We start from the raw sequence: 18,344 nt of genomic DNA, 5'->3' as shown, positions 1-18,344 counted from the left end.
AATTAGAATGCGACATCATCTTTGTCAGTGAACAAAATGGCGCCGTACTGTGTCCTGGCGACTCGCCTGCAGGTGACAGTGCCGCAAGGCGAGCGGGGTGCGGTGGTGGGGAGCCGGGTGCAGTTGGGCGGCCCGTGGCGGTGGGAGCCGGCTGCAGGTGGGAGGCTTGGGGTGGCGGTTTGAGTGCGGGGCGTCCTGGTTCTCCCTGTAGGTCAGCGTGTCCCTCGCGCCTGCCCAGGCCCTGTTCCCATAGCGACTGGGGAGCGGGGTCCCTGCAGGGCGGGGGCAGCCCAGACTCCGCTGTCGGGAGGTGACACCCCGGCTGCGCTCCCTCCGCACGCCCGGGGGGAGCTGGGCAGTGGCCTTTGCTCAAGGTGAGGACAAGGTGAACTGCGAGGTGGGGGACAGGGGTCGGGCCGAGCCCCTCGGAGGCAGACTGCAAATCTGCGGCTAGTGAGCCAGGTCCTGTCTGTGCTGGCCTCGGGTGTTCTGCAGTGTGTGTGTGTTAGATTTAAACTTCTGTGACTAAACCAACTTCACCCACCTTCCCCCCACATCCCAGCTAGGGCTGCAATTTGACCTGGGCCTCTGGGACTGCCATGCAGAGGTTATTTGGGTTGCAATCTGTGCCAAGGGCTGGTGGGTGGTTGCCATTGTGCACCTGCATTGACTTGTTAGAAATAAGTGATCATAATTTTTTTTCTCAGATTAAATTTTGTTGTTTCTTTTCTCCCCTTGTTTGAGATATAGTGAAATAAAATACAACTCTTATTAATGTATATGTAAACCATCTCTAGTGGACTATACCTCTTGACACTTCCGTTTACCTGTTCTCGAAAATCACCAGTTGCCACTGGAGCATTAGCATACAAGACTTCAAGTGGAGAATGTGTATGTACATGTTTAGGCCTAAATACAGTAATTACAGGGACTATGCAATGAGACATAATGAGGGAAGAAAGAGATCCACCTTCCCATCCAAGTTCTATCCAACTAGAACTTGAATAAATTTACACTTTTTAGAAGAGATACCCTATGTGTAATGATCTCTCAAACTCATACAAGCTTGCAACATTACTTCAATACAATCTGATTCCTGTACTTCAGGCATATTTTTGTGTCTAAATCTGTAATTTAAGAACTCTAGAGTTTCTCATTATTCTGTTGAGGACATGTATATGGATGTAACTTTCTCTTTTAAAACTAAAATGTTCATGGAAAAACATGCTCCTCATTTAAAGCATGGAACTGGGAGTCAGGAGATCTAAATTCTGTTCCTCATTTTGCCTTAGACTTTATCTGACCTTCCCTAACATTTTTCCTATTTTGCTTCAGTTTCCTAATCTGTAAAATAGTATTAATTTACCCATAGTACTTCTTAAGATGTAGTCATCTTAATTCACTATATATTTGTAAGTGTTTGATCTTAGGTGGAGGTACTATAGAAGAGTATATTAATTTTATGCTTAAAATATAAAGGGTCCTAACTGCAGTTTGATTTATAATGTGTCAAATTATTTGAAATGTTGCTTCAGTAACCTTTTCTAACTGGAATAACTAATTTCACTGATTAAAAATGCTTCTACATGACTACTTTCGTAAAACAGGGGAAAAATTGCTCTTACTGTAGATAAATAGGACAGCACAAAAATAAGGAACAGATCCATCATGTGAGAACAAGGGGTCAGCTGATGGAATGAATGGCAGGTCAGTTTAGAAGAAATATAAGGAAATAATTAGCATATAATGTATTGGATCTATGGAATTCACAGTTCCCAGAGGTTATCTAGTAAGATGATTAAACTAGATTTCTTTAAAAAGGATGAACAGTTATATTGTATACTAACAAAGCTAAAGGTAATCACTAAGGCTACGATTTAGTCATAGGTATTTTTGGTAAAAGTCATTGACAGGTCATGGGCAATAAATAAAAATTCACTGCCCGTGACCTGTCCATGACTTATACTATAACTACCCCAGACTAAATCTTAAGGGGATTGCTGCTGGATGTGTGTGCTGGGGGCTGTTGCCGGGGGGGGGGGGAGGGGGGAATCCTAGGGAGGCGGCTGCTGCTGGGGAGGCGTGGTCAGCTGTGGCACCAGCTGCCAGGGGCTTCCAGCAGTGGCTGCACTGGCCACACAAGGACTGCCGTCAGCACTAGCCACTGGGGGGGCTGCCTGGGGAAGTGGCTACTCCGACCGCTGCTAGCTGCCGGGGGCTGCCCGAGCAGCGTCTGGTGCAGCCGGCTGCAGGGGTGCCCCAGTAGCTGGCCGGTGTGGCTGTCCCTGGGGTCACCTGAGCAGCTGGCCCTGTAGCCAGCTGCTTGGGCGGCCTTGGGGTCAGCCACACAGGACCCCGCAGAAGTCACGGAGGTTGTGGAAAGTCATGGAATCCGTGACTTCCACGACCTCTGTGACAAACTGGTTAAGCACTGTAGGTGACAAGAAGGAATTTTTGCACATATATAGCATTACACAGACAGTGAAGGACCTATATAAGTATCACTTCACCAACCACAGCAGCACCTAGAATATCTGCCACATTAAAACAGCATATGGTAATTCTGTACAACAATTTTAGGACAAGAAGTAAAGAATTGAAACTGCAAGGGGGAACTCTATTTGCCAGAGCTAAACTAGAGTGGAAATTGCGCTGTGCTCCTGAGGTCTGGACAAAGCCAGTCCTGACGATCTAAACCAGGGGTCGGCAACCTATGGCATGCGTGCCAAAGATGGCAAGCAAGCTGATTTTTAATGGCACGCTGCTGCCTGCCGGGGTCCCGGCTGCCGGCTCCGCTCAGCCGGTTGAGCGGGGCCAGCGGCCGGGACCCTGGCAGCAGCAGCATGCCATTAAAAATCCGGCCCGGCCCGCTCTTCTCCGCTCCTCCCGCCGGCATTTGCACATGCATGGCTGACCTCTGTCACTTCTGGCAGGAGGTTGTGTTTTCGGGTTAGCGTGTCCGGGAAGCGGCCCCGCCGGCGGGGGCAAGAAGAGGGACTCGTCCCCACAGGAGTCGCGAGGCCTGTAAGTGGGGAAGGGTCTTGGGTCCCAGCTCCGCCGCCCGCCCGCCCCAAGCATGGCTGGCCCCGCTCCCTGGACTCAGGCAGGCTTCCCCGGGGTTGGAGCCCCAGTGCCGGGATGAGCTCGGCTCTGTACTGGGGCAGGCTGTGTCCCACAGCCCGAACCTGAACCCGGAGGCTGCGGCTCGTCGCCTGCTGGAGGCTGCGGCTCGTCGCCTGCTGGACTCTGGGAACAGCTGGGTCGCGCTTCTTTCGCCACCCCAGGTCACTGGATCCCGCTCCCCTTCGGCATTGAGGGCAGAACCCAGGAGTCCGGAGCCCTAATCTCCATCTGCCCCCCACCCACTCGAACAACTAGAGCCCAGCTGGAAACCTAGGAATCCAGAGTCCTCGTTCCCAGCACTCCTCCCCCGAGCATCAGACACCAGCCCCTTCCCGGAGCCCAGGAGTCCCAACTACCCCCCCGCTCCCCGCCCTACCCCCCCTCACACACCCCCAGCCCCCTGCCCTGACCCCTGCACCCCCCACAATCCCAGCCCTGACTCCAGCACCCCCACACATACCCAGCCCACCACACCCCATGCCTGACTCCTGCACCCCCCCACATCCCTACCCCCATCCTGAGCACCAAATGGGAGCTCCTGCACCCCTCCCCCATATACATTCCCACCTGCACCCCTCGCACCAAATGGGAGCTGCCCAGGTAAGCACTCCACACCCAAACCTTCTGCCCCAACCCTGAGCCTCCTCCTTCATTCTAGCTCCTGGCCAGACCCAACACCCCAACCCCCAGCCTGTTCCTTCACCCCCAGCCCTGTGCTCAGTGCACTCCCACCCTCAGCTCAGTGCAGAGAGAGAGGAAGAAAATGGGCTAAAACAAGGGAGAAGGTAGGTACCTACTCTGTGAGTAGGGCCGGGACCCCAGACCGGCAGCGGGCTGAGCAGCAGCAGGCTGAGCCGCTCAGCCCACTGCTGGTCTGGGGTCCCGGCCGCCGACCCCACTCAGCCCGCTGCCGGTGTGGGGTTCTAGCTGCTGGCCCCTTGCCAGCCGGGGTCCCGGCTGCCAGTCCCACTCAGTGCCTGCTGCCGGGCTAGGTGAACGGAACCCCAGGCCGGCAGCGGGCTGAGCGGGCTGGCGGCGTAAGATCAGCATTTTAATTTAATTGAAGCTTCTTAAACATTTTAAAAACCTTATTTACTTTACATATGACAATAGTTTAGTTATATAATATAGACAGAGAGAGACCTTCTAAAAAAAGTTAAAATGTAGTAGCAGCACGCGAAACCTTAAATTAGAGTGAATAAATGAAGACTCGGCACACCACTTCTGAAAGGTTGCCGACCCCTGATTTAAACATTAGATACAGGAGAGGAGAAGACTCAACAAACCATTTGAGGGCCCATCCCTCACAAGTTTTGAGAATTGTCTACATGGGGCTGTTATTTGCGAATGAAGTAGGGTGTGAATCCAAAGTTCTGTAGCTATTCCAGAATAATGCCATGTATTCAGAGTATGTCTACACTACAGCAGCTCGACTCTGTTGCTGTAGTGTGGATGCTTCCTACATAGACAAAGTGTTTTTGTTTTTTTCAGTCCATGTAGTTAATTCATCTCTCCTAGAGGCTGTCGATGGAAGAATTCTTTGATAGACCTAGCTGCATCTTCATTGGGTGCTAGGTCTACCTCACTATGTCGCACGGAGTGTACAGTTTTTCACAGGCCTAAGTGATCTAGGTAGGTCAGCCTAAGTTTTAGGTGTTGACCAGGTCTTATCCCAGTCAATTTTCCCATGCAGATAAGCTCTTAAACTCTTCAGGTATTAGCAAGCCTACTATTTTGGGTAACTGAGCTGAAGCCTCCTAAAGTTCCCAGGGTTGGGTTTAGGGACCATTGGTTACCCCCTCCTAAGGCTGTTGGGTGTATGATTTCAAGGGAGACCTTCCCTGGTCACTAGATAAAGCTGCTCAATTCTTATAAGGAGGAGGGGTGGGAAGGTGTGTGGTGAAATGCACCCCTGTATTCATACCCTACATGCTATTGTAATAACCTTTGTATACTAAATATGCCTTGTAAGGTATCATTTGAAAACTAGTAACTTGCTGGTCAATAATATCATGATAAAATGTCTGTAGCAACATTATATGTAAAGTTATAAACATAAGCTGAAATAATGACTGAAGTGTGTTTACCAGACAAGTCTGGGGAGTGGGTAAACCTGTTTCTCAAAGGACAAGTTGACAACCCTAGTCCAGTGTCATCAAAGCTGATAGGCCATCACCTATCAAGTGGCCATCCTTTGGCAAGCAAACGGGGCAGGAACAAACAGACTGGCATTTTAGCAAACTACAGCATGAAACCTCTGCCCCTCCAGACTTCACGTCTTCTTGCTCTCAGCTGGAAAGAACTTTATCTAGGGGTCACTCTCTGGAAAATGCATTTCAAAGAGTAACTGAACTATACAAGTGAGGGGCAAAACACCCTAAGTTCTCTCCCTGTCCATTTCTCTCTTGTCCTAAGAAGACAGAAGAAACAGCTCTTGGACTTTGGAAGCAGATCCTAGCCTGACAAGTTTGGTCAGCTATGTTCTGGAAATGTAGTAAGGGACCTCATTTTGAACCAAGTCTAGTGTAAATTTAGAAAGCATTTTATCTTGTAAACATTTCTGAGTAAAATGCCTCATTACTTCTACTCACCTAAAACTTATCTCTTTGTAGTTAAATAAAATTGTTTTACTTTGATTAAAACTAATCTAGTGTTTGTGAGTTGTTTGGGTAACTCCATTTAAGGTAGCAGACTGTTGTGGGCTGATCCCCTTAGAGGGGCAATGTACCCAATATATCTGTACTGTCCAGGATAGGGCTGGACAGTGCAGAAGACACATTTTGGGTGGAAAATCCAGGACTGGGAGTATTGGGGTCACCCTGCAAGTTGTAACCAAGGCGTCTGGAAGCCAGAGTGCGGTTGGTGTTTGCTGACAGGCTGCTGTGCTCAGAGCAGCTGGACTAGCACTGTGGCTATACGCAGACACTCAGGGTGTGACCTGCATGCTGTTTGGCTGCTTATAAACAGCCCAGGTTGGGAGCTAGAGCGGCAAAGTGTTGTGAGCACCCAGGTTGCAGGGCAAGTGGCGATGCAGCCCCTCTCTGGTCTGGATTCTACCTTGGAATGTCAAAGGTGGCTCAAGGAGGGAGTTGGCTTGGAAGCTATCAGGGACTGAAGGACAGGCTAAGGTTCAGGGAAGGCCACAAGCCCTCAAGATGGGGCTCAGAAGCCTCAAAGTACCACCAGAGTGTGAAGGTGTGAGTGGGGCCCTATATAAACTTCCAAAGGCTTTTGTGAGGTGGAGGTGGGCCATAAGCCTCCAACAGCCCTTGAGGGGGGCACATGAGGTCCCATGAGCTTCTGACGGGTTGGGGTCTTTGAGGCTTGTAGGAGGTGAAGGTTGTCAGGCTGAAGAGTGTACAATGGCTAGGTGAGGGGTTTTTTCCTCTGTGTGAAAGATCCACATAAACAGGAAACTGATAAGAGTATTTGACAACGATTTATGTATAAAGTAAGCAAATAGGAGAGAGAACCACTGCTAGATTAGAGAAATAGTCATCCTAGGTGTCGCTTGTTAGAAACTTATAGTACAGAGGATAAGGATGTGTGTACTAGTCCCTACTGTGTTATTGCATAACTTTGGGCAAGTTACTTAACCTGTGCCTCAGTTCCCCCTCTTATAAAATGGTGACAGCTCACCTTAGTAAATCACTTTTTTGTTTTTTTTTAATTACTAATTATTGTAAGAGTAGTAGGGAGAAACTTTCAGAGAAGTGAATTTAAAATCAGCGCTGTCATGTTAATCATCTTCATATGTGGGAAAAGATGAAATGGTTCACATCATTTCTCTTCTTTGGTCTCTTGTCTTTACTAAAACCTAAGGTTACGTCTACACTAGGGGCTTTTGCTAGCATAGTTATGTTGGTCAAGGATGTGAAGAGTTGTGGATCCATGACCAGCCCAGCTGTGATGCAGTTGTGGTGGCAAAACACCAATTTTACCTGGTATAGCTTGTTTTACTTAGGGATGGGAGTGGAATAAACTATACTAACAAAGCTGTGCTTGTCCGTATAAACTGCATCCACACTGAGTGCTTTGCTGGCATAGTATGCCGGAATCCCCATACAGTGTTCTGAGTGTAGAAATGGCCCAAGTGGAAGTGGCTTAAAAGCCTGTTCTCCCTTGTCTTACTGGCAACTTCCCCAGGCTGGATACCTTAATCTCTGAAATGTTTCCATTTCTCTCCTCCCTCCTGGTGAGTCTGAGAGGTTGTGGCAGGCTTCAAGGAAGGGTTTACTGCCTGGTATTGATGGCCTTAGTTACCATCCAAATATTTATACCTTCCCTAGGACTCTTTGCCAACCGTTAATTTAGTGTAAGGCCCTACTGAGGCAAAAACTTAAATGTTTTCTTTTACTTCCAAAATTTAGGGTTCACACTGAGACAGTCTTGACCCTTCCCGAACACCTAAGAGCAGGAGAGCGCTGCTTCAGATTTTGTTCATACCAAAGTTTGCACTCAAACAAAAAGAGTGGACTGTTGTGGAGACGCTACCATTATTTTAATTTCCAGACATAATCTTTTTAGGCAGTGTTCTTTGGTCTGTTACCAGTTCACTGTGTAAAAATGATGGCTGTTACTGTAGTTCCATTGTTGAAAATTCCTTATGTAGACAGTGAGCTAAGTGGATTAAAACTCCTAATGTAGACCCATTCCACTAATACAAAGCAGAGCTTATGCTGGTGTAGTTTACTCAACAGACCACCTCCACACCAATCTGTAACTTGTCTTATTCTTCCTTGTACCTATCAGTCGCAGTTCTCCTTGATCCATCACCTACTCTCATGGTTGAAGTGGAGCCTCGACATAAATTACAGGATGGTGGGAGGAGTTTTTACAGACTCCTTGTTACCAACTCATAGGGCCTTTTCAACTTCTTGTTTGTGGTATCCAACAGAGGGTGAGGGTCCAATAACAGAATTAATAATTACAAGTTGCATGAGAATGAAGATGAGTTAAACTAATTAAGACTTCAGAGAAGAATTCTTGGGCATAAATCCAGAAACGGGGGAGGAGACTGGGATTACGGTGAGAGTTCTTGCAGTATATAGTAAAATGCCTTTACTAATTTGGGCTTGGAAAGTGATATTTCTTCCATGGCATGATGGTGGGATCTTTGAGGTTTATCCTTCCTCTACAGCATTAAGTGGAGGCTTTCACAATAAGGTGGATATACCTTGAGTGCAGACAAGTCAATAACAGAAAAGTGAGCTTGAACTGGGCTGAAGGAATTGTGAGAAGTCACATGGCTGATCAAAGATCAGCACATACACTTTGAACAATGAGTTAGCAGGGATCTAAGTCAGTGGTATAGTGAAATGTTTCATCTCTAGTACTTGCGCTTTGTTCTGTGGTTGAATCTTAAACCACATCCACCAAAATGTGGTGAATTATTAACCAAAAAAGAAGAGTTGGAGCTGATGCATTTAATGAATAGCTCTGTGACTTGCACCTTTTGAAGTTGCGTTCTCATTTGTACCTTTTATGTTGTTTCCTAACTGGCATGTGCTTTAACGATCTGAGACACTTATATTTTTTTTGTATTACAGTAGCTCCTAGAAGCTTTGATTGGGATCCCCTCCCCCACATGGCAAAACTAATAGTTCAGATTTTTTTTATAAAAGGACAAATTTATCTTGTTGGTAGTGCTGCTATTACAAAACTGACTATACAACCGAATTAAATGTCAATTCAAATCTTCCTGGATTTCTCGAACTTTTTTCATACATCTGCTATTGAGAGGGCAATATAAATAAGATTCAGAGCATCCAAATATTGTCATGATCTTGCCTCGTTAGCTCACAATTCTTTAGTCAATATTTCAGAGGCTGGTGTCAAGATTATTTTGTGAAGAACACACCAGAGAAGAAAAAAACGAGGTGGTGGGGTGGGGTTTGGAGTTCTCTGCCCCTCACCAAAAAAGTCTACTAATGAATGAATAATTAAGGATAAAGGGGAATGCCAGGAGTAAGGTTAAATGCTTAGATATTACAACAATGAGAGTTTATTACAGCTTCAGCCATTGCTTTTGTCTCCTCTTTACGTGACACCAATGCTGGTGAAAGTTGCCAGATTTCTAGTTCTGACAACAGGTGCCTAAGAAGTTTGGATCCCCAATTCCCATTAATTGTAATGTAAATTGGATATCTATTTACCTTATGCATCTTTGAAAAGCTCAGCCAATGGCCATCTAATCATGAGTAAGGTTAAGATTTTGTATGGTTATTTTTAGTAAAAGTCAGGGACCGGTCACAGGTAATAAACAAAAATTCACGGAAGCCTGCGACTGGTCCTTGACTTTTACTAAAATAACTGTGACAAAATGGGTCTGACGGTGGGATGAGAGCCCGAACCCTGCTGTGGAGGTGGGGGGCACACTTGAACATGCTAGGTCTTTATTTTCTAAAACTATCTCATAGAACTGGAAGGGACCCTGAAAGGTCATTGAGTCCAGCCCCCGCCTTCACTAGCAGGACCAAGTACTGATTTTGCCCCAGATCCCTAAGTGGCCCCTTCAAGGATTGAACTCACAACAGCAGGCCAGTGCTCAAACCACTGAGCTATCCCACCCCTGTTTAATCAGTTTTTGTTGCTCATCTCTTAGAATTAGTGTCCTAGAAATCAGATCTGGAAAACACACGCTATTACCTTTTTTGTGGGAGATCACTTTGCCACAGATGTTTGATAGATAACCAATATAATCTTTGTCTCTTCCTCTTCCAGCAAGTCCTGAGTAAAGGGGTACGGCGTTACCATGTAGCTCCCGTCCTGTGCCAGAGGGCCAAGGTGGCCATGAGCCACTTTGAGCCTAATGAATACATAAATTATGAAATGCTTGAGAAAAACATCAATATCGTCCGTAAAAGGTAAGGGTGAGAGGTGATTTGGAGAACCCAGCACCACAATGAGGGAAGGAGAGGAAAAGACTTCAAGGGGCTATGGTAGCACAAGGAGAATCTAGTGGGGAAAGAGTAGCTTTAAGTGGCTGTGCTGTAACATTGAAAAATGAAAATTCTATGTGCTGGTGGCTCCTATGTGGTAAAGAAGAAGTGGGGGGGGGGGAGGGGAAGGAGTGTGTGTATGTGTGTATGTATGTGTGTGTGTATATATATATATATATATATATATATGCAACCAATCAGGCCACTGCAGTGGAGGAAGTGCTGAAGAAGTAGAAATATTGGCATTGGATTTAATACCAGCTATTGGAGATTATCATATTGATTTTTTTTTGCTTAATGTCAGGTGTCAGATGGGAGTCTTGGTGTATCATGCCCTAGTCTGTTTGTACTCATGGGAAACAATATGTGATTAGTACAAGTAAGACGCTTTAAAAGTATCCCCATCTCTTCTTTGCACTTTGTTTCCATAGTGAAATTATCATTTTGTATTCACATGTCCAGATACCTACAGCAAAAGGTGGCCTAGGGATACCTTGCGTACGTAATTGTGAACTTAGTTTGCTGACACAGAGATTAGTGTGATCTCAAGGTCACCAGTTTTACTCTAGACTCACCTTGGCAGTGGTTGAAAGTCATTCCCTTGTGATGGCCATTCTGTATGCTTTGTGAAATTAATTGGCTATCTCAGTTCAGTCCATTGTAGCCAAGTAGCTTCATCACAGAAAACATCATCATTGGAATTAACCGGGGTTTCTGTTGAGATTGTCTGTGAAGAAACCACTGACTGAAAAGGTCCTGAACTCCCCACTTCTTTCCTAGAGCTGATGGATCCTCACTCACTATGGGGCCTGGCGCATGTAGATTTGATGACTTGTGTGTGTGTATATATATGTGTGTGTGTGTATATACACACATACCTCTACCCCGATATAACGCTGTCCTCGGGAGCCAAAAAATCTTACCGTGTTATAGGTGAAACCGCGTTATATCGAACTTGCTTTGATCCGCCGGAGCGCGCACCGCCCTGAGTGCTGCTTTACCGCATTATATCCGAATTCGTGTTATATCGGGATAGAGGTGTTTATACATTTTTTTAAAGTTTCCTGCAACTGTACCATTGTGGACTATGATCTCATAAGCTAAGCAGAGTTGGTTGACTGTTGCTTGTACTGCACCCAAATGTATGCATTTGGAAACTTCTGGGGGAAAATGTGGATGCTTCAGGAAGGGATGCTGATGGCTCTTGAAAGAGTGCTCATCCTTCTGAGTCCATACTGAACCAGGGCCTCTGCACTGTTTCATGTTTGGGTCCTTTTAACCAGCTGTCAGAAGTAACTGCACTTCAGTGTTGTGGGAGGAGTGAGTGGTCCCTCTGTGTATCGTGTAAAACGTGCCTTGGGAGTCTGGCTCTTCTGGATGATGTGTGGGGAAATGTAAAGGTGTATCCATGTTCATTTAAGATGCACGTTTAAATGGGGCAAAAGGGCTGGAAAAACATGAGCTGATGTTGTTAAAATTCCAGCCTGTTGTCTTCCCCGCAGGCTAGACCGTCCCCTGACCCTGTCTGAAAAGATTGTATATGGGCACCTGGATGACCCCGTGAAACAAGATATCGAGCGTGGCAAAACCTATCTGCGCCTGCGGCCAGACCGCGTAGCCATGCAGGATGCGACTGCTCAGATGGCAATGCTGCAGTTCATCAGCAGTGGCCTGCCCAGGGTGGCGGTGCCCTCCACAATCCACTGTGATCACCTCATTGAAGCCCAGTTAGGGGCTGAGAAGGATCTTCGGAGAGCTAAGGTCATTATTGCACCAAGACCCATGAAATAAGACAATTCTTTCCTATGTTTGGAACACGTGGTCCCCTCTAGAGAACAGATTTTCAGGAGAACAATCACAGGAATGGAAATCGCACCAGATTATGTACTGTATAGCACCATATATGTACCTGGTGCAGTACAAAACCAAAGTTGTGACAGGTCCAAGCCCCAGGGAGCTTACAATCTGAACTAGACAAATCCGTCACAAACCGTTTAAAGGGTGAGGCATGATGTTGAGAAAAGACAGTCTTAGTCGATCTGCTTTGGAAACCAAAGCAAAAGGTGTATTCTGGGCATAGGGGAAGAGGGAGGCCATTTTAAAGGGGTGAAACATGGAAATAGCTGGATCTAGAGCACTAGAAATTTTCTTCCAGCAGTGATCAAAACCTGGTGTGTCACAACCTCCAGAATATGCCTGGCCAAATATACAGCAGTCTATCGTGGGGTGGGGGAGAAGCATTGTCCTGATCTCTGCAAGTAATCAACTAAGGGTTGCTCTCCCTTGTCGCTTTCTGTGGTGGAAATCCTGCAGGACTTCTGCTTTCCTCCCCTACAACCTCATGAATGATAGAAACATACAATAGAAGATGGGAAGACTGAGGTCTACTGATGCCTTTCCCTCACTCTGAGAATGTAGGATAGATTGTGGGATAAGCTCCTCTAGTTTTAATGGACCATTCTGATTGCAGTGCTTGAGAGTAGGTGGCCCTTCCTGGAGGGCAGGAAGAACTTTTTCCTTGATAACAAAACTGGTGAATTAGTTTTATCCTGTATACATGGGATGAGCTGTAGCTTAATCATCTAGTTTAATTTATAGCCCAAGATACTGGCCCAAGTAAGTGCAACCATATTTCCCCCCCTCCCCCGGAAATGATAGTAAGGTGGATTATGGCACTCAGGAAACTGAGGTCAGGAGCAAATTTCCCCTCATTAAGAGTATTTGTCCCACGCTTTGTGCCTCAGGAAGCTTGAGAGTTATGCAAGAGGTTCAGAATCTGGAGCCTTCTTACTAGACTGTTTGTTCCCTTTCTTCCCTTCACCCCTTGCCCTCCCGCTGCTCTTGCTCTGGGCACCGAACATGTGCTCTGTAGTGTGATTGTATTCTTTATAGCAGTTCTGCTGTAGCTCTGGGCACCCCCTCCCTCCCCATCCGCTCTGGGATTAGAGCAAGTGAAGGTCCTGCCTGCCTCTGACTGGGTTTCACTCTTGATGTTGCCAGTTGGCATGGAATGAATGCTGGCAGGGCAGAGAGAGGCTTGGATCTGCTCCTGGCACATCAGCATGCTTCGTTTGGGAAGAGAGCTGCACAAACAGTGAAGTGACCTGACTCCCAGTGCAAACAAAGCTCAAAGAGCTGTCGCCGCCTCATGGGAAACTTCAGTAAATGTTCTGTGCGGAGACAATTACTCTATTATCTCCACATAGTCCCCCCTTTCTCCTTATTCTAAAGTGTTTGCATCAGAACAGAGTCTCTAAGTCATCGTCGATTCCTGTTCCTTATCGTATCTACTCTCAACTGCTCTGCCAAGAACATCTCAGGACATCCTACAGTCTTCTGCTTGTGACCATAAGTGATTGCCCTGGAAGCCTTCATAGTTATGATCCTACAGATGATTGTGATGTCACAGCAAGAGGCAGCATTGTATAGCTGGTAGAACCGGAGACTTGGGCTCTCTTTCCCACTCTACCACTAACCTCGTCTGGCCTTGGGCTAGTCACTTAGCTTCTCTGACTCCATTGCCCTATCTGTAAAATGGGACTAACATGCTTATCAAAGCACTGAATAGAGCAAAGAAACTAGGAAGGAAGCAAAAGAGAAAAGTCCATGAAATGGAAGCAGGATGGTTTATAAATAGTTTGGGTTTTGTTTTATAACTTTAAATAGTAATTCTAACTCAGCCTTGAGATGCTTTAGTGGTGTTGCAAATTGTTGAGTTCAGTGCTGGGATCACTGTGAAATTCTATGGCCTGTTGTGCTGGAGGTCAGACTAGATGATGGCTGTGGTCCCTTCTAGCCTTAAAATGATTTCCTGGAAGTCAGTGATGCTGAACTTCATTCTCCCCTCCACTGCCTATAAAATGTCCAGGAAGCCATGCGGCTGGAGGGTGGCTGAACTCTGGCTCTGTGGGGAGAAAACTGAATGTAATGTCTTACTAATGCTTTATTTAACTGTATGAATAGGACATTAACCAGGAGGTGTACAACTTCCTAGCAACAGCAGGTGCCAAGTATGGAGTAGGGTTCTGGAAACCTGGATCGGGAATCATTCACCAGGTAAAGAGTGTGTGACTGCAGTATTTGAATGGCAAATGGCTCACCACCTTATGGTGGGGAGAGAACACGAGTGCAATTACTAAAAGAATCCCTCCTTCTAGGGAAAGGCATGTCCTCTCCTTCCATGTTTAATCTAGACTGGCTGTGTTTGTCCTGCAAGGTGACCTCTTTGTACCTCTGGCTTAGACCACTACATTTCTCCAAGGTTATGCTGGTCAAACTGTAATCTGATGCTTGATGGCCTATTGTTGACACTAACTGTAGTGGGAAGGGGCAGAGTTTCACACCTTCATCGGAATGGTTAATTGGCTATCTTAGCTTGATTTGGCTGGGGCACTAAAGTGATGCTGTGAAGTAGCTTAGGCCCAATGTAAGTTGCCTTTATGGGGAGGGGAAAGTATAATTTTAAAATCTAAAGAGAGATGTATTTATGATCTTAGCTTTAATAAAAACAGGGGTTGGGATGGCGGGAGAAGATACCCATACACAGTAGCACTGTCTTATTGCCTGAGAATAGCAAAGCAACAACCAGTCTAGAGCAGAGGTGGGCAAACTATGGCCTGCGGGACCGTCCTGCCCGGCCCCTGAGCTCCCATCCAGGGAGGCTAGACCCCAGCCCCTCCTCTGCTGTTCTCTCTCCTCTCTTCACCCCCCTCTCCCCCCGGCAGCAATGTGGCCATGCAAGCAGAGCAGCTGGTTCTGGCTGGGCGGCGGGGCTGCAAGCTCCTTCTGAAGTAGGGTTTGTCTTTGGTTGGGGTTTTCGGGCATAAGGGAATGTCCGTGCTGAGTGCTGTCCTTTCTGTTCTCCCCCCCCCCCCCCCCCCCTTAGTAGCATTGGGCAGGAGCTCTGGCTTATCCATCAGGGCTAAGGGCGGGGGTGGATAAGGGGTGGGGGTCCTGGGGGGCAGTCAGAGGATGGGGAACAGGAGGGGTTTGATAGGCGTGGGAGTCCCGGGGGTCCTGTCAGGGGGTGGATAGGGGGCGGGGCAGTCGGGACAGAGAGCGGGGGGGGTTGAATAGGGGGTGGGGTCCCGGGAGGGAGCGGTCAGGGGACAAGGAGCAGGGGGGGTTGGATGGGTTGGAGGTTCTGAGGGGGGCAGGAAGTGGGAGGGGGCAGATAGGGGGCGGGGGCCAGGCTGTTTGGGGAGGCACAGCCTTCCCTACCCGGCCCTCCATACAATTTTGCAACCCCAATGTGGTCCTCAGGCCAAAAAGTTTGCCCACCGCTGGTCTAGAGTCACTATGCAGACTTTGTGAAATGCAAAAAGTAAACTCCACTGAGGGTGAAAGTATCGTTTTTTAAACAAAAAACCGTTTCTAGAATCTCATGTTCCATTAGCACCATAACAGAATACAATCAACTTAAAAAATCACATTTCTCTCAGTCTTTTTAACCTATTTTATAAATAATACTTACAATGGGTGTAATTAGGAGACTGGAGGGAAAAGCCCATGTTGCTTTTAGTTTGTCTGTTTTGTGTATTTGACCCTGTTTATTTTGTGAATGTCCCACACAAACAGGGAAAAGATGGGGGAGGAAGGTGCAATTGTAAAACTAAGAAGTTGACTGGAGGGTCTGGAGACAAGTGCACTTAAGATGTGCCTTAAAGGTCTCTTAGTTTTTGGAACTCATCTTTTAGCTGATATGTTATCTTCAGCCCATAATGGGCCAGCCTAGAAGGGAAAGGGGAGTGTCACCTGAGCCTGCGCAGGAAACTGTGGGAACAACTCACTTCTGCCACTGCTCTGGGACCGTATGGTAACTCTTCCCATGTGGCCATCTGTCTATGGTAGTGTTTTCTACTACCATCACTAGTATCTGAGCACTGTGTGTGTAATAGCAGTAGTGGCCTTCACAGAGTTTCTGGCATTTCACCCTCTTTGAGGTAAAAGCATCGCTTGGAGTAGGGTTTCTTTGGTTGGGGTTTTCGGGCATAAGGGAATGTCCGTGCTGAGTGCTGTCCTTTCTGTTGTCCCCCCCCCCCCCCCCCTTAGTAGCATTGGGCAGGAGCTCTGGCTTATTCATCAGCTGATAAAGCTCAAGGGTTTCTTGGGTGGGATCAAGGCAAGTCTGCCCCTCTCACCCCAGTGCCAAAGGCATTGAAAGTATAACCTGGGAGGAAAAGGGGTAGTTCAGGTGCTGTTACTGTTTTTATTCTAACCCTGACCTGTTTGCCACCCTACCCCCAATGACTGAGGTGCACTTAGGGCAGCCTTCTTTGGACCTGATGGAGAGGGCTTGGAGAGGAGGCCTGATGAATGAGGGTCTTAGGTTAATGCATGAACCTTTGTTTTCTGTCATTGGGGTCACCTGAGTGGGTTAGCTGGGTTTTTATGAAATAGATTCTGCCTCTGACACCTGTCTGTGTGGAGCCTTCTGACTTCAGGCGGATCCCATACAACCCTGTACCATGTTGTATTATCACTGGCTTCATATCGTCTTCTCTGACTGGACTGGTTGAGATTCATTCCTGGCATCTGATTAAGGGCTGCTTGTGGCTGACTGGACAAATCTGCTTTGGTGGGAGATTGCATTCCAACTGCAATGAGCTTGCAGCCTGAAATAAGCTAGAGACTGTCTTGGGATCACGACCTACAAATTAAATCACTGATCTGATCCCAGGGCTCCTTCTGCTCCTGGCTCTCCTCTTCACTACGTTTCATCTTGTTTTGTTTCTCCACTTCCGTTTGTTTCAGATCATCCTGGAGAACTACGCGTACCCTGGGGTTTTGCTCATCGGTACGGATTCCCACACCCCCAATGGAGGTGGCCTGGGTGGAATCTGCATAGGAGTGGGTGGAGCCGATGCAGTAGATGTCATGGCAGGCATCCCCTGGGAGCTCAAATGCCCAAAGGTGAGATGGTGGGGGAAAGGTTAATTCCAAATGGGCCAGGGGCTGAAATAATGAGAAGGGGAGCTTGAATTTCCCAGATAGACGAGGCACTTTGAGCCACTATAGCCTTGGGAAAGTAGACTGGTCTAGAAGCAACTAAACCATGCTTCACTGGCAACTCTGAGTCTCCACTCCCTGCATTGTTCATTTTTGTGTGTGTGCCTCAAAGGATGCATCAACAGGAACTTCCCATTAATTAGCCATGCAAAAGGATTCAGGCCTCCTGGCAATAGAGGCTTCCTGGAGCATTGGTTTGATACTTCAGGATTTCCTTCCTTGCCCCACATCCTGATTCTGGGCACTGATGCCACTCGGAAGTGAGGAGGAATGGGATCCATGTAGATGCTCATTGGCTTAGCCAGCAGAAGATAAAATCTCCATATTTTAGCAAGCTTTCTCTTGGTGCTTCTTAGGTTATTGGCATCAAACTGACTGGCGAGCTGTCAGGCTGGAGCTCTCCTAAAGATGTGATCCTGAAAGTGGCTGGCATCCTCACTGTGAAAGGTGGCACAGGTGCCATCATTGAGTATCATGGGCCTGGTGTGGACTCCATCTCCTGCACTGGTGAGGCAACACCATCTCATTTATTGGGGACATAGATTGCTACTGGAGGCTGCGGTCTCTGGACAGTAATGGGCAGACTGATGCTGTTTGCTGTTCTGATGATCATGGGGATTGACTGCTGGTGGACTGAGCGTGGGAAAGGAATGTGATGGGAGTTCTTTAAAAGAACCCAACCCCTGAAACTGGCCTGGTAGTTAACGTGCTGCTTTGGTGTCCCGGAGACGCTGACTCTAGTTTTGATTTCTTGCTCTGCAGGCTGACAGAGCAAGGGAATGCTGCACAAGCACAGAGCTCCCGCCAGGGTAGGAGAGATCACTCAACTGTGACTCCTGCAATTCAGGAGCATAGAATGGCTGGCTGCAACAGGGGAGTCTTGTTAAATGGCCAGCCGGCAGGATGCAGGGGCCTCACCTATATTTGGAGGAGGGAGAGGGAAATTTCTTCATGGTTCTGACAGGATACAGGTGGTAGTTGACCTTCCTGTACTTGGGTTTGGACACCTGATCAGGCCTGTGTAACTAGAGGGAGGAAAGGGAAGCCAATGCTTGGTAGGGAGTGTTAGTATATGCACTGGTGCTGCAGGAAAGGCCACTACAAGAGCGGGTGAAGATAACTGGAGTGGGGAAGAGATGAAAGGCGATTGGTCAGTGGTCTTTGCTTCTAGAGCCCTAGACAGAGGCTTTGGGCCTGCCTGTGAGGATGTGAAAAGTGGCACTTGCATAATGAAACTTTTACCTAGATTTAAAATGCTCTTAAAACTTCACC

At 47.3% G+C, this 18,344-nt stretch overlaps 1 protein-coding gene across 1 annotated transcript in view; it reads left to right on the top strand.

The window, feature by feature from the left end:
• Positions 1 to 6: 6 nt before the first annotated feature.
• The window catches only part of ACO2 (aconitase 2), a 31,902-nt gene continuing 13,564 nt past the window's right edge, over positions 7 to 18,344 (top strand). The window contains exons 1-6 of the mRNA XM_054030730.1: positions 7 to 72; positions 9,847 to 9,989; positions 11,567 to 11,825; positions 14,028 to 14,120; positions 16,818 to 16,976; positions 17,429 to 17,579. Of these exons, the coding sequence (XP_053886705.1) occupies positions 37 to 72; positions 9,847 to 9,989; positions 11,567 to 11,825; positions 14,028 to 14,120; positions 16,818 to 16,976; positions 17,429 to 17,579 (841 nt within the window). The 5' untranslated portion in view covers positions 7 to 36. The remainder of the gene's footprint in view (positions 73 to 9,846; positions 9,990 to 11,566; positions 11,826 to 14,027; positions 14,121 to 16,817; positions 16,977 to 17,428; positions 17,580 to 18,344) is intronic.

The sequence above is a fragment of the Malaclemys terrapin genome, chromosome 1 (assembly GCF_027887155.1).
Source record: "Malaclemys terrapin pileata isolate rMalTer1 chromosome 1, rMalTer1.hap1, whole genome shotgun sequence".
Classification (NCBI taxonomy): domain Eukaryota; kingdom Metazoa; phylum Chordata; order Testudines; family Emydidae; genus Malaclemys; species Malaclemys terrapin.
Note: the sequence above shows the minus strand (reverse complement) of the source record. Positions and strands in the feature narration are given on the sequence as shown.